Below are 12,431 nucleotides of genomic sequence, written 5' to 3'. Positions count from 1 at the left end.
CCTTTCCTTTTGAAAATCCATCTCTGATTCTTCTGAGCAAATTGCCTCCAAAAGGCTCCCGAATGCAGCTGAAGCCCGAGGAGCAGCCGGCTCGCTCTCGCTGTCTCTGCGTCCTGCGGCTTCCAGCCTTCCCGAGCCAGGAGATCAGTGCTGCCCTAAGAGCACTCACCGTCGGAAAGCAAGGGCCAGAAAACGGGAAATGGGATGAATACCGAAAGGAAGATAATTATAGAAGTATTAAAAATACCTTTTGTGAAAGGAGAAGCTCTGCAGGCGGGCTGCCGCGGGTCCCTAGCACAGCACGCACCGCGCTGCCGTTTATGCTCGTCCCCTCTGCGTGCTGCCCAAACACGGGCACACAGCACCCTTCTGCTTAATCAAAGCGCTCATTTGGTATTAACCTGAATATCCTCTCTGTTCCTATCCCCGTATCTTCTGCCGCGGGCAGGTGGTTTCTGTCTGTCCTTTTGAGAGCTGCTGTGTCCCTGCCGGGGAGCAGAACCTCTGAATCGCGTTCATCAGAGGCCAAGGCCTCCGTGAGCTTCCCAACCTTTATTTTTAGCAGTGTCCCAAACTCATCCAGTTCTGTTTCTTCCCCCTGGGGCGACGAGTCAGGGAAGAGCCATCAACAAGGGACAAAGGAACGCATACCTTGCGTACCTGCAATCCTGAATCTGGATGGATTCCTTCCTCTGAGGGTGAAAACAACCCCTCAGCCAGGCTCAAGCAACACACCAACGTCACCTTTGGTACCCTACGAAATGGTAAAGCATCTTTTAAATCCCTTGGATGGGATCTTCAGGAACCAACCATTCGAAACACATCCCTTTTTGTAGGCAGCTAACTCGATGCTCCTCTTACTGTGAACTACCTCAGTCCATCTCCTTAGGCCTGGCCGAGATGCTGGGTCCCAGTGTGCTGCGTAAAACTTTGTGCTGTGCTGGTAGTTCCACAGGCAAGATCTGACGACTGGAATAGTTAAGGCAACAAAAAGAATCATGAAAAAGGAGAAACGTATTATGGGCTGAATATCTGACCAAAACACCCTATAAACCAGTAAAAAACGATTAGGTCTTGTAGCTAAGGGAATGGAAAACCAGAATAGACTGAAAGAAAATGTTGCTATGAGGAAGAACACGTGTGATCTGTGGGCAAGCACCACAGCTCTGTACCAGGCCACAAAGGTTCCCTGACGAATGGGATGGTGAACGCGAGGCCGGACACTTTTTGTTGAAAAGCAATTATTTGCTGTTTACTACAGGGTAAAGCCGTGCATCCGAGCAATTACCCCATAAACTGACGGTGCTAACGCCGAGGCAAGCGGCTCATCTGCTGGCATCCTTGCAGGCGTCGCACCACGCCGGAGCTATTTTTGTCAGATGAGATCCACTCCTCTGCCTCACCTCAGCGCTAATGCAGCATCTTTCAAGTGCACTTCACATTAAGCCTTTAAACCCCACGGCTTTTCGAATTGCCTATGGTTAAATTTTCATCACCGTTAAATAAAACACACCCGGGCCTTCAGGATTCCTGCCCTGTCGAGAGCGGCTGCAGCAGGGTGAGCGAAAAGCAGCCGTGCTCGCCTTGTGCACAGGGGTCTCGGCTGCAGAAGACTTGAAAAAAGGAGCCTCAGCTCCCAGATCGGAGGTGATTTGGGCTGAGGATGCTGCCTTCAGCCTCAGCTGCCCTGTGATGCTGTCATAGGCTGGGATTCGAAGGAAAATAGGAAACCTGGAGTCCCTTAGTGGTTCGGTTTCAAAAGGAAGAAATATAAGTGATCAATCCTCAAAGCTCCTACTCCACGGACCATCTTTAAGAAAAATGTCTCTTATTTGAAAGTAGGAAAAAAAAGATAATCGAGCCAGTGTGGAATTTTAAGTGTGAATAAAAGTCTGATCCAGAAACCGACACTTCAACCGTTAATACAAACATGCTCAGCCTGAATAAAGGTTATCAGGTGGAGTTCTGTGCCTTTTGCTGAAGCAACAGCACCATTATTAAAGCCCTATCCCACCCCCCATCAAAAGTCACGAGTCACTGTTCATTAAAAATACTCATTAACTCAGCTTTCCCTTGGCCAGGGGCTAGAGCACTCGTGCATATCCAGCGCGGAGAGAAACGCACCAATTAATCTTACACACATCTGCAGCAGGGGTGAGCGAGGTCTGTGTGAGCAGTTTCCTCCTCCATATAAATCAGAACAAACTGGAACAGCTGAGCACTACCACCGCCAGCCAGTGCCTGCCAGCTACTTTTGTCCTAAATTCTTTTAACTGCAGTGCCCCGAACACTTCACCAAGCAGCAGGCAGCGATGCTTTCGGCGCGGGGATGCGTCGTTCTCCGGAACAGCTCCGGGTACCATCAGGTTAAAACACTGCCTCGTAAGCTGTGTAATTAGCAAACACCTGAATTATGCACGGCTACGCTGGCATGAACCGAAGTGCTTTGCTTTCAGAGCTGAGCTTTCCAATCCTCCACAGACGCTTCTCGCCTCTCCACGGCAGCCTGCCTTTTGGGTAAGCTGGTTTTAGTCAGCAAAACTCAGACTGGAAATGGGAAGGGAGAAGGGGGAAGCCTAGCTTCGCACCACCTACTGAAGTCCTTTTGTGAGTAAGGATTTCTGCTGTAGCCACAAGTGTGGTTACAGGCACCAAGCCTGTGGAATCGGCATAAATGCTCCTCGAGAGGTGCTGGGGAGCACACGTGTAGGTGAACAGTGTCACGCGCCACCGGCAGGACTGGTATTTTGGGAATGTCACCCTCAACTGCAAAATTAGCTTACCTATTTTCAGCAGCACCTTACCACCTTAACGATTTAGCTCTAACCAGAGTGTTAATTACTTGGTTTTAAAGAGTAACGAGTCCACGAGCAGACCGAGGGCACCAAGATCTCCCGGTGCACGTTTCACGCACAGCTCACATCCCTGTGAGCCACGGACACGGCTCTGACGTAGAAACCTTCTGAAATTTCAGCTGAACAATCAGGGTACAACAATAAAGAGCAGAGAGAGCGTCAGATTTTAAAAACCTCTAGCCAGTAACCCTGTAATCCCAAGTGTAAATCCTGAAAATACCACTTCAGTTATCGACAGGAACACCGGAGTTATCGCAGTTCTCTGCAGACAGATTTTGAGAGGCACCAAAGAGACATCAGAAAGAAGACGGAAACTTTGAACTTTAGTAATTTGGGCTGGATCACTAATATTTGCAGTACGTGCCCCAGGTGTGTACAACAAGAGAGCTGACCTCAAAGGGTTTGCATTAGCCCGGTCTAGCTTTTACGGGTGTCTACGAGTCATTAAACGAATCGAAATGAAAGAGAGTCGGGAAAAAGTTGTGTTAAGGAGCAAGTCAACCAACCGGCACGCTTTTAGCTCAACGTGTTTCCAGCAGAGGCATGAATCTCCCAGAAACCTTGCCTGCATTTTGGCTCGTGGTGGTTCAAATTCCCCTTTGGAAAGCCTTGCTGCACGCACGTGAACCTCCACAGCGCTTTCTCGTAGCCATTGCTGAGGGATGATGCCTTGAAGGCACAACGAAACGAGGCCTCTGACATTAAACGGTTTTTCCACTGTACCCTACATGTTTATTTCACAGCTGTACCAGAGCCAGATTTAACAGTTAACCACATCCTGCAGACAAAACGTCACTCACATTTCTGAAGTCCAGTGTTCATCTGCGTGTAAGAAAGAAGCTGAAAGGAGAGGTCACCTGGTCCTGGCAGACAGGCCAGCATGGCAGACAGGCACTAACACAACATGGGGCATTCACTCCTCTGCACACTGCAACAACAGAGAGACAATTCAAAGTTATAATACACGGAGGAACACGGAAAAGAAAGGCAGAGAGCCGTCCCTGGGTGAAGGCCTGACCAAGCACAGACGCGGGACCACTGGCCTGTACCGAACCTCGTGGCAGCAGTGGAAACGCTTTGAGAAGTGGCTCAGCTACCTGCTTACACCAAAATACCTGTCTTGCTCTCACGGGCTCAGAGTTTCTGGCCCCAAGCCCTCACACCAAAAGCACCGAAGCTGTTTGTATGCAAGCTCTGCACCGCTACGCTCGAACCCCACCATCGGTGTGCCAGTACAAGGTGGGTCCAGCAACAAAACCAGCTCAGGATTCCAGTCTCCCAACATCACCAAGGCTGGGGAGAGAGTTTTTGGTTGGAATAAGGTCTTTAGAGGGCACCTGGCCCAAGCCCTTGCTGCAATCCCCCCTCCTACACAGGACACAGCACTGAGAGCCAGCCACGAGCGCTTCACAAAGCTCAGGAAAATGATGCAGCTGAGCCAAGCTGGAGAAATCCGTCCCATTTTCCTTCTCGCCCAGATCTCCACAAGCATCAGCGCTGCTCTGCAAGCACTAGACCACACGCACTACCAGAAATGGAAGATGTGCAGCTGTAAAACCTTGCAAAACCAACTCCACGCCTGGATTTTCTGCTCGCCCTCTGCAGCAGGCGGAGTGCTCAGAGTCCTTCCCGAGGTGCTGAGACGCAAACACCCATCGCATCCACGACTCAGAGGAACTTTAGCAACTGAGACGTTGCTTGCCGTCCACAGATGAGATTTCCTCATGACTCTAAGTATGCAATATTCAGGGAAAACTTCACAGACATCCTGTGGGCAGCAATTTCTTGCCTCAAATTACACCCAGCAAGACCAAAAGGAAAAATAAGGCTCCAGCTCCTTTTAATCAGGAGACAAAACCACCGTACGCTGCCTGAGCTTTACCTGCGTGAGCAACAGAAATGCTCGGAGTCAGCAAGAGAAAAAAATGTATTTTTCTCATTTCATCATCCTTTTAAGACTAAAAAACAAGAGCTATTTCTCAGTGGAAAGCAGGCAACAAAATTAAGAACCTTCACCGCAGTCAGAAAGCCACCAGATCACATCCAGCCAACTTTTGCTCTCGTAAGGTGTGGTGCCAGTCCAGGATCACTTCTTAACTGCATGGCCAAGAGAGTTTGGTGTCTGAACCATCACTGATAGTGAGTGCAGCCCTGAAAGAGAGCAAAGCCTGCTGCAGAGCAGCACAGCACCCGGGCAGCAATTCCCTCCAGGAGACAGGGGCAGGGGCTGCTCACCATCAGCAGCAGCATCCATGACAGCCCCAGCACCCAGACATGGATTTCAATATTTTAGAGCATGCTGTAAAGGCAAGTTGCTCCTGCAGAGAGATAATCACTTCGGGCAATGCCAAAGGTTCACACAAGACTGGGGTGGCAATAATAATTTTAAACGAAATATCTGACTTTAAAAAAAATCATTTTAAGTGGAAGCATAAAATCGTTCTCTTAGCCTGATTTGCAATAAGCAAATTGATGCCATCTAGGTCACTGCTGAGCATTAAAAAAAGGAATTCAGACTTAGGCAGAAGTGCTGACCAGGACTCCATTACTGAATTCCATATTATAATTAAAATCCTGCTCCATTTTTTGTTCTCCATGAAATTAACATTTCTACCAAACGGGTATCTCGGCACTTGACAACAAACGCATTTGAGACATCTTTACAAATGCATTAATTATTTTTTTTTTGGTTAGAAATTAATTGACATTTATTCCTTATGGGATTTCTCCTGCTGACCCTCACCAGGAGCTGGTGCAGACAGGTCGAGCAGACCACGGGGCTGCCACAAACTGGGAGCTGCTGCGTGTTTGGGTTAAGGCGAGCATCCCTGGCTGCCTCGCACCCTCATTACACCTCAGGGTCCTGACACGGGGGCTGCAGGGCCCATCGCCCCCTCTTGTGCTCGGCTTTATTGCCTCTAATTAGTCCAGAGCTGGAGATAAACTGAACTTGGCACGGCAACAAATCCCACCAGCAGCCTTGGCTCCGCGGCTGCAACTTGTGTGGGCACCAGCACCTGCGAAGCTCCCCACGCTGCCTCGGTCCTGGGAGCACACCAACTGTGTTACTGGGGGAACTGGGAAGGGTCAAAGCACTTTGTACTGTGCCGGGCTCAGCGACACTGTCCTCTAAACTGGTCAAACTGGGCAGCAGGCTGCCCGCTAGGCTCTGGCAGCTGTAAAGCCCTTACCTTCCAAGTTTTTCAATCGCATTGTAAAGCGCTTCTGTGCATCACCAAGCACAGCTGAACGAGCTCTGTCTTGAGAACGTATGTAAAAAGATAACGTACGGCGCTAGAGAAAAACAATCATTAGATTAAATAAACAAATACCTCTCTTTGAAGTGATTTTAATCTCATCTGGCTGCAGGATAAAATCCTACCCGCACGCGGACTGCAGCACGCTCTAGGAAATAGTTAGCAGGTTTAGACACATGAATAGATTTTTTTCCTCCTAAGATGCATTAATAATTAAAATGTTTTAAGCTTAACAAGGATTTACAGTGCTTGGGGTTTCGGAGTAACTATAACGTTGCCACAAGGACTGTTCCAGCCAGCCTTACCTTGGTTTTTTGGTCCAGGCAGCGCATCCTGCGGAGGGCAAGCCAGGGTTCAGGGCACGACGGGGAAACTCACCTCTACCCACCGCCAGGGACACCGCCCTGGATAATTTCAGCAAAACTTACCAAATATCGCCTTTCTGGACTGAATGCATTGCGAAAAAATACACGCATGATTTTTTGGCTGATACTCCAAGCGTACCACTGCCTCTGCCAGGCGGAACTTTGACACGGCGGAGTAAAAGCGAGGTGTAAAGCGACTCGGCACGGGTAGGAAACTTCTCATACTCCAACACAGCTTTATCATCACATAAACAGACCCCACACACCGAGTCATTGCCAGGATTTTAAATACGAGTGCCTGAAGCTCTCGAGAGGCCTTCCAGGGGAAGCACACAAAGGAAACGCTCCCCGTAAACCACCCCCGGGCAGTGAAATATGGGAAGCCGAGCTGCTTTAGACGAAAGCAAGCTGCTGAAGTCTAAAGTTAGGTTCCTGAAAGTAAACACGCATGTTTGAAATTCCAAACTGCGGGCTCGGGGCGGGAGGATCTACCCGCACAAAAAGAAAAGCTCGGAACTATTCCAAGTTTCCAGCACCCCGGGGTCCCGTCAGCTGGGAGTTAAAAGCGCTCGGGGCTGACCGACACGCTTCGTTTCCCCTCCTCATTCACAAGGTGGCCACGTGAGGTTCCCTAACTGGAGGCAGGATTTATGGAGAACCCCGACCACGGGCTGCACGGTCCAAGTTCACCATATATATATGTGTGTATATATATGTAAATGATGCAAACGAGACCAAAAACGAAGGTGGGTTGTGAAGTTTTTTGGGTCCAAACGTTTGCAGGAGCTTTCCAGGGAATATAATTAAATTTGGGCGCATCCTCCTGCTCCAAGGGAACCTCGGTGTCTCATTTACCCCCAGCAGGCTGCTCGGGACCGAACGAGACTCAGTCCTTTTCCTTCTCCTGAAGTAACCTAAACATAAAGGGGGGAAAAAATTTGTTTCCATCAGCTGCACACGCCGAATCCCCTGCCAACCTCGGTGCTCAGGATGTTTTTTTTCCAGCCTGCTGGGTTTTATTCAGCACCCTGGTGGTCCTGCAGCTCCCTGCCTCTCTCCAGCCCTGCACAGCCCTCTCTGCCCGGCCACTCACTGCACCCTCTGCTTGCTCGGGGCTGCTGAAAAGCCAGAGGAAGATCTTACCTTTTCCTGGAGAGAAATTACCAAAGGAGCACCGTGCTGGTAGCTCATCCCCCTTAATGATTTTTTTTCTAAAGGGAAAAGTGCAAAATAAGGTGCGGAGAGGCGGTCTTTTGAAACGGCGATAAATCACGATAGCACCCGGAGTGTTTGGGGGTAAATAAAGAGGAGCACTGAACAATAGCAAGGCACCTTTCCTAACCGTCTGCCTGGACGGGACCTCTTGGCTTCCTGCACCCGGGCGGACCTTTTGCAGAGCCCTGCAACAGTTTCCATCCAAATCAATCCCTGCTCCTCGCGGTTTAATTACCTATGATTTCGCTTGTAAACCGCTTCACCTTTCAGGCTGACCTCCATTTACGACGTTACTCAGGCAACAAAATTAAATAGTTTGGAGTGGAGAGCGGGGAGAACTGAAATGTACGGGGCGTGCTTCGGGGAAAGGGCAGGCACCTGCTGCAGCACAGCTCCCTCCCCGAGCCAGGATGGCAACGCTAGGTGAGTGGAGGAAAAAGCAGAAGCTTTTGGGTAAGAGCACTTAAATGGGACGCTGCTCGTATCACGCTCCTCGTGCCACGCGTGACATCAGCTCCATCAAATCCCCTCCTCGGCTGAAGCGGCAGCGAGCTCAAGGTTATGCTCTCGGAGTTTTAAAAAGCTGTTTTTAGGTCGGTCCCAAGAGATTCTTTTAAAACACGGCACAAGGCAGCTGCTGGAGAGGAGAAGAGTCGGCTTTAATTGTACGATGGGTTTTTACATAGCTTCTGACCTTTCGTCTAATTGAGGCCTGAAGAAGGGAAAAAAAAAAAGAGGAAAAGCTCCCCGTCACTTCGGTTATTAAAATCCATCAGGCTCAGACTTTAGCCCTGGGATAACCGCAGCCAAAAAATTGACTCGCAAGTAATTATCACTGCTATCTGCAATAAAAGTTAATTGGACATAATTGAACTAAAGCCCTAATCTGAATGAAGCTGTTGCTGGCAAGAAGCCTGCTCCTGCCTGCACTTTGCAAATGAAACTGCTAAGCAGGGAAATGGACAAACGCGGGGCTGCTCCCACAGCCTGCAAACAGCTCGTTAGCTGCGCCAGGAGAAAGCCATTAGCGGGGCCCGTCCTCACCAGAAGAACCTTCTGACGATACCCAAGTGGGACAGAGGGAGAGAGTTTCCAAAGCAAGTTTCAGTTTTACAGACCTCGTCGTGCTATTGAGCAAACCCTCGTATGTCAAAAAATGCTCAGTTTGGTGAATCTCCTGTTGCTGTAAATATCGGTACAAATTATGCACTTTTGGAGATGCTAACTCCAAAGGTTTCCAGTGTTGATAATTCACCACCTTCATGAAGTCCAAGAGCCTTTCCTGAGCTAGGACGAGCTGCTCTCATCTCCTCTGGGCAGCAGTGAGCTGCACAGTGCAGGTGGCTGGTGGCAGGGGGTGTGGAACCAAATTCTCGCCGATTTGCCCGTCCTGGTTTGCATTTTTGTGAACTATCAGACCAGAAAAGGGCAGCCGTCTCCCGTGCTGCTTTAGAACTTCCTCCCAGTTTTAATTATTAACACCCTGCCCTTCACCAAAGCGTATCGAAGCGCTTTACAAACATCACCGAGCCCGCACAACCGCTCCGAGACGGGCAAAAATTGCACAGGGCTCATTTTACAGAGGCTTGAGGGGTTTTTGGACCAGCTTTATGTTACAGGACGGGTCTCATGATTATGGAGCTCGCCTATGACAGGAGAGGTTGAGGGCTGTAGCTGGCTCACCACGGATCCCTGATGTAGTTTTGGATGAAGCATTTCATCACCCCATGCCACGGTCGCTCCTTTTGAAAAGGATGGGAGCGGGCGACAGTTTGCTACCACGGGAGAACATCCAGGGAGACAAATTAAACTGCAGAGCATCCAATACCCCCTCGGCGGATCACTTACAAGGTCAAAATCTGGGAAGGAAGGAACTGGAATCGGACCACACTTCGTACGCCTCAACTCCATTTACTCACCGCTGCTCCTCTTCATTTTCATGTGTCAGGACAGAGGAGAATTTTAGCTCAAGAAAGCTGCAACAGAGAACTAGTGATATAAATTCCCTTTCATGACCTAAATCAGTGGCTTATTTTACTTTACTCAAAGCCTATCACCTCTTTTTAAGCCTATTTTTAGATTTAACTCCACATTTTGCAATGTGGCAGGAGCTGATAGACAACACAGCCCTAAGTAGGTCTCGCCAGGTGTTGCAGGTCTCTTCTCAGGCTAAGGGAAGATGTAAAAAAAGACAAGTCAGAACGTTTGCAGGGCCTGGCCACAGCTTCAAAGGAGGATTTCTGGCTGTGCTTGAAACACAGATGCCAGTGGTCAGCTCTGAGACAGACGAGATACTGCCCTCACCATGGGAACTCGAGCAAGAAATAGGAAAATCAGCCCAGATTCAAAGGGAATTTGAATAACTTTGGATCTGCCTCCTCTGAATTTTCGCTAGACTAAAGCACTCTGACCTTTAATTAATTTTCCTTCTCCTTTTAAATGGTAACTTCCAGCTCCGAGGCTTTTAACGCGGTGTTGGCGGGGGTGCAGGAGCAGGCTGGGCTGTACCCCAGTGCACAAACCTGCACGGTCATTTCGGAGAGAGCACAGGGTGCTACAACGGCTGAACTGCCACAATCAGCATCAGGGGCTGGGTAAATACAGCCCTGCCATCGATGTCAGGGCTTGCCCAGGATATTAGGCTTCGATTCTCGTTCTCAGAAGACAAAAAGCTCCCTGCCAGTCACTGCAAAGGCTTCGATTCTTATTTTCAGAAGACCAAAAGCTTAACTTTCACTGAAAATACCACGTTTTTCAACGAGGTACTAAGGGGAGCGAAGAAACATTCCTTCCTCAAAAGCATCCGTTACCTTCACGGCAAACTAAAGCCACGTTCCTCCGATTGCTTGAGCACCATCCCTGCTGTAACGGGGAGCACAGACCCAGGAATCCTACACGCCGGTATTTCGGGGTATTTCGGGGTATATTTAGGTTAGCCCCGATGACGTGCCCACAAAGCAAGCCCCAAACAGCCTCCAGGATGCTGCTCGCACACAGCCCAGCGGAGGCAGGTTTCACCACCAGCCCTTCTCCCTTCTCGTGCACAACTTCCTTCTGCCTTCAAGCGATAAGAAACCCAGCTGCAGGCTGACCCCCTTCCCAGGGCAGAGGGCACGCTGTTAACAACCACCAGCAGCACGCCGTTGTGTGCCCTGTGCCTGTTCCCTGCCCTTTCCCACGCGTTCAGGTGGCCGGGAGCAGCAGGAGGTGTAATTTTGGGGGTTATTTTACCACGAAGGACATCCAGAGCGCCTCCCTCGCGATTTCTCCTGCACCAGCGCTGGACCACAGGGCTGGCTGAAAAGGAAGCTTTGCTTAAGCACAGCCACAGAAGGGGAAAGGAAATGTGAAATACTTCCCTCTCCAGTGGCTGCCTTGCACGGATCACCGTTATCTTTAGCTTCTCTCATTCCAAATAACCCTGTAACAGCCCAGAATTAAAGCCTTAATGGGGACTTGCACAAATGCTTACGGCTGCACAGGACAGAACAACAGTTTGTCCTTTAAAAATACCACCAGAAGTTAGAGATTCTGACAGTTCCCCGAGCAGGAAGGTAGCTCTCCTCCTCTGTTTCGTACAAGCTGGTTATTTAATATTTTTTCAGAGCTAATTTTGAACAATTTTCACCTATAGGCAACACACAAAGAGCAAGCCAGATGCGTTAAGATATCGAAAACGCCGTTTCGAGTCCCGTTTTAAAAATAGACTCGCTTGAAAAACGAGAAAATATTTGCAAATAAGATGAGGCAGAATGAGCTGCACTTCGTGCAAAACCCAAAACGGAACTGGTGCTAAGAACAAAAGCAGTGACTCACCCGCTGAGCAGGTGCCGGGGTGCGGGGTGGACACGGTGGCCGGTGGCACGCGGGCTCTGGGTTCTGCTGGCCATGCACGTGTGCTTTTCTGCCCCGTGCACGCACGCTGCGAGCTGCTGGGCTCAGGGCTGAGCCGTTTGGCCACCGAGCTCGGGTCCCACCTATGGGGCAATGGCAGCAGCCCGCTGACAAAGCAGAGGCGTGCACAGACCATTTTGGAGATAGAGGAGTGGAGATGGGCATCTAACCCGGCACCGTGCCGGGGCTTCCTGCCGGACCCCGGCCGAATCAGCTCGGAGATAGATCCACGACCGTTTGCAAGCTCCAGATAAGACCTTCTTTAGCTAGAGATGTCGTGCAGCCCTGCTGTCGAGATGACAAGCGTTCCAGGAACTCGAACAGAAGCCGCCACACCAGCACACGACACTCACCAGCGGCCAACACACGCCACCAGAGGCACACGGAGGGGATGGACAGATGCTGCTGTGTTTTCCTACCGACTTCCAGACAAGGTGCCACCGCCCCGATGGCTCACACTGACACAGACCTGCCGTCCTCACCAACCTGCCACGGAACTCGAAGGCCGTCTCCTAACTCTACAGAAAAAAGGAGAAGAAATGCACTCTTTGGGAGGTACCATCCAGAGCCCGTGCGCTGCCCGGTGCCTTTCCAAGAAGGATGAAAAGTGGCCAGCGGCACCGCTGACAGTTCAAAACAGCCCCAGGGAAAGCAACATGAGCACGCAAAGGCATTTTCAAAGGCACAAGAACCAGAGATTTTTGTATGCTGGCCCCACAGAACAGCTCTGAGTGATCTCACCTACTTCTCTGAGCAGCCACGAACACATCACCGTCAAGAAGAGCTTACACTCGAAGGGATTCCTTTTCCCACAGCAAGTTTTACTGACTCCAGGTGAGCAGGAG

General features: G+C 50.0%; 1 protein-coding gene across 5 annotated transcripts in view; it reads right to left on the bottom strand.

Annotated features, from left to right (window-relative positions):
• FAM222B (family with sequence similarity 222 member B) overlaps nt 1-12,431 on the bottom strand; it is a 35,002-nt gene that overhangs the window by 6,556 nt on the left and 16,015 nt on the right. The window contains exons 1-2 of one of the 5 annotated variants that reach the window (XM_013099994.5): nt 6,541-7,574; nt 3,656-3,783 (exon numbers count right to left, since the gene is read on the bottom strand). The exons of 1 other annotated variant lie outside the window; for it this stretch is intronic. In XM_013099994.5, the coding sequence (XP_012955448.3) occupies nt 3,656-3,737 (82 nt within the window). In that variant the 5' untranslated portion in view covers nt 3,738-3,783; nt 6,541-7,574. Of the gene's footprint in view, nt 1-3,655; nt 3,784-4,865; nt 5,163-6,540; nt 7,575-12,431 lie in introns of those variants that run through there. 3 more of the 5 variants (XM_027472706.3, XM_038165612.2, XM_027472704.3) reach the window with 3 other exon arrangements.

This window comes from Anas platyrhynchos, chromosome 20 (genome assembly GCF_047663525.1).
Source record: "Anas platyrhynchos isolate ZD024472 breed Pekin duck chromosome 20, IASCAAS_PekinDuck_T2T, whole genome shotgun sequence".
Taxonomy (NCBI): Eukaryota; Metazoa; Chordata; class Aves; order Anseriformes; family Anatidae; genus Anas; species Anas platyrhynchos.
This window is presented reverse-complemented; position numbering and strand designations above follow the sequence as displayed.